This window comes from Lucilia cuprina, chromosome 5, assembly GCF_022045245.1.
Source record: "Lucilia cuprina isolate Lc7/37 chromosome 5, ASM2204524v1, whole genome shotgun sequence".
Classification (NCBI taxonomy): domain Eukaryota; kingdom Metazoa; phylum Arthropoda; class Insecta; order Diptera; family Calliphoridae; genus Lucilia; species Lucilia cuprina.
In genome coordinates this window covers 65,079,354-65,080,342 of record NC_060953.1, presented here as the reverse complement: position 1 = coordinate 65,080,342, position 989 = coordinate 65,079,354, and the positions used below count along the sequence as shown (strand labels likewise).

Genomic DNA, 989 nt, shown 5'->3' with positions numbered 1-989 from the left:
TATAGTCTAGTGTATAGTCTAGTCTATAGTCTAGTCTATAGTCTAGTCTATAGTCTAGTCTATAGTCTAGTCTATAGTCTAGTCTATAGTTTAGTCTATAGTCTAGTCCAGTCTATAGTCTAGTCTACAGTCTAGTCTATAGTCAAAGGTCTATATTTTGGACTATAACTAAAGTCTTTATTTTGACATATATAAACTGATCTGATCCGGATAGGTACGTACAAAATATATATCTGATAAAGAACATTTATTTACTTGCTAACAGACAGTACTAACGCTTTACGCTTACATTATAAATCAGCCCACAACAAAAGCTTACTTTTAAATGATCGAAAGTCAAGGTTTTTTCTTTCACCTTGACTTTCAACAAATTCATATAATTATCGACATTAGTTTTTCACTTTAAAAGAAACTTTGAAACTGTATATCTTTAATGACCCCCTGACATAAATTAACACTATTTCTATAAATGCATAATACTCGTATCGATAAAACAAAACTAATCGCTTTTTATTAATTTCTTTATAATTTCAGATTAAATAAAAACTAATCTAACAACATGTCTTTGGATGAAGTAAGTCTTTTTTACAACTTGATAAAAGATCAACTAATAACTAATCAAAAATTTTAATTCTTATTCTAGCAATTTAATGCTGCCGCTGAACGCGTCAAGACCTTGACCAAACGTCCCACCGATGAAGAATTCTTGGAATTGTATGCTCTCTTCAAGCAAGCCACCGTTGGTGATAATAACACCAGCAAACCCGGTTTATTGGATTTGAAAGGCAAGGCCAAGTGGGAATCGTGGAACAAACAAAAGGGCAAATCCCAAGAAGATGCCAAAAAAGAATATGTTGCTTTTGTTGAAAAACTTGTAGCTCAATACGCTTAATTACATAGTTTTAAAATTTTGTCGCTTTAATTTTGTATATTTTTTTATATATTTTTATATAATGTAATTTCTATTTAAATAAAACATTTAAACTCCA

The 989-nt window shown here is 30.1% G+C and overlaps 1 protein-coding gene across 1 annotated transcript; it reads left to right on the top strand.

Annotated features, from left to right (window-relative positions):
* Positions 1 to 419: 419 nt before the first annotated feature.
* On the top strand, positions 420 to 989 carry LOC111675053 (acyl-CoA-binding protein homolog). The gene is made up of 2 exons (XM_023435753.2): positions 420 to 574; positions 644 to 989. Exons 1-2 carry the CDS (start codon positions 560 to 562, stop codon positions 890 to 892), a joined length of 264 nt encoding a protein of 87 aa, XP_023291521.1. The 5' UTR covers positions 420 to 559; the 3' UTR covers positions 893 to 989.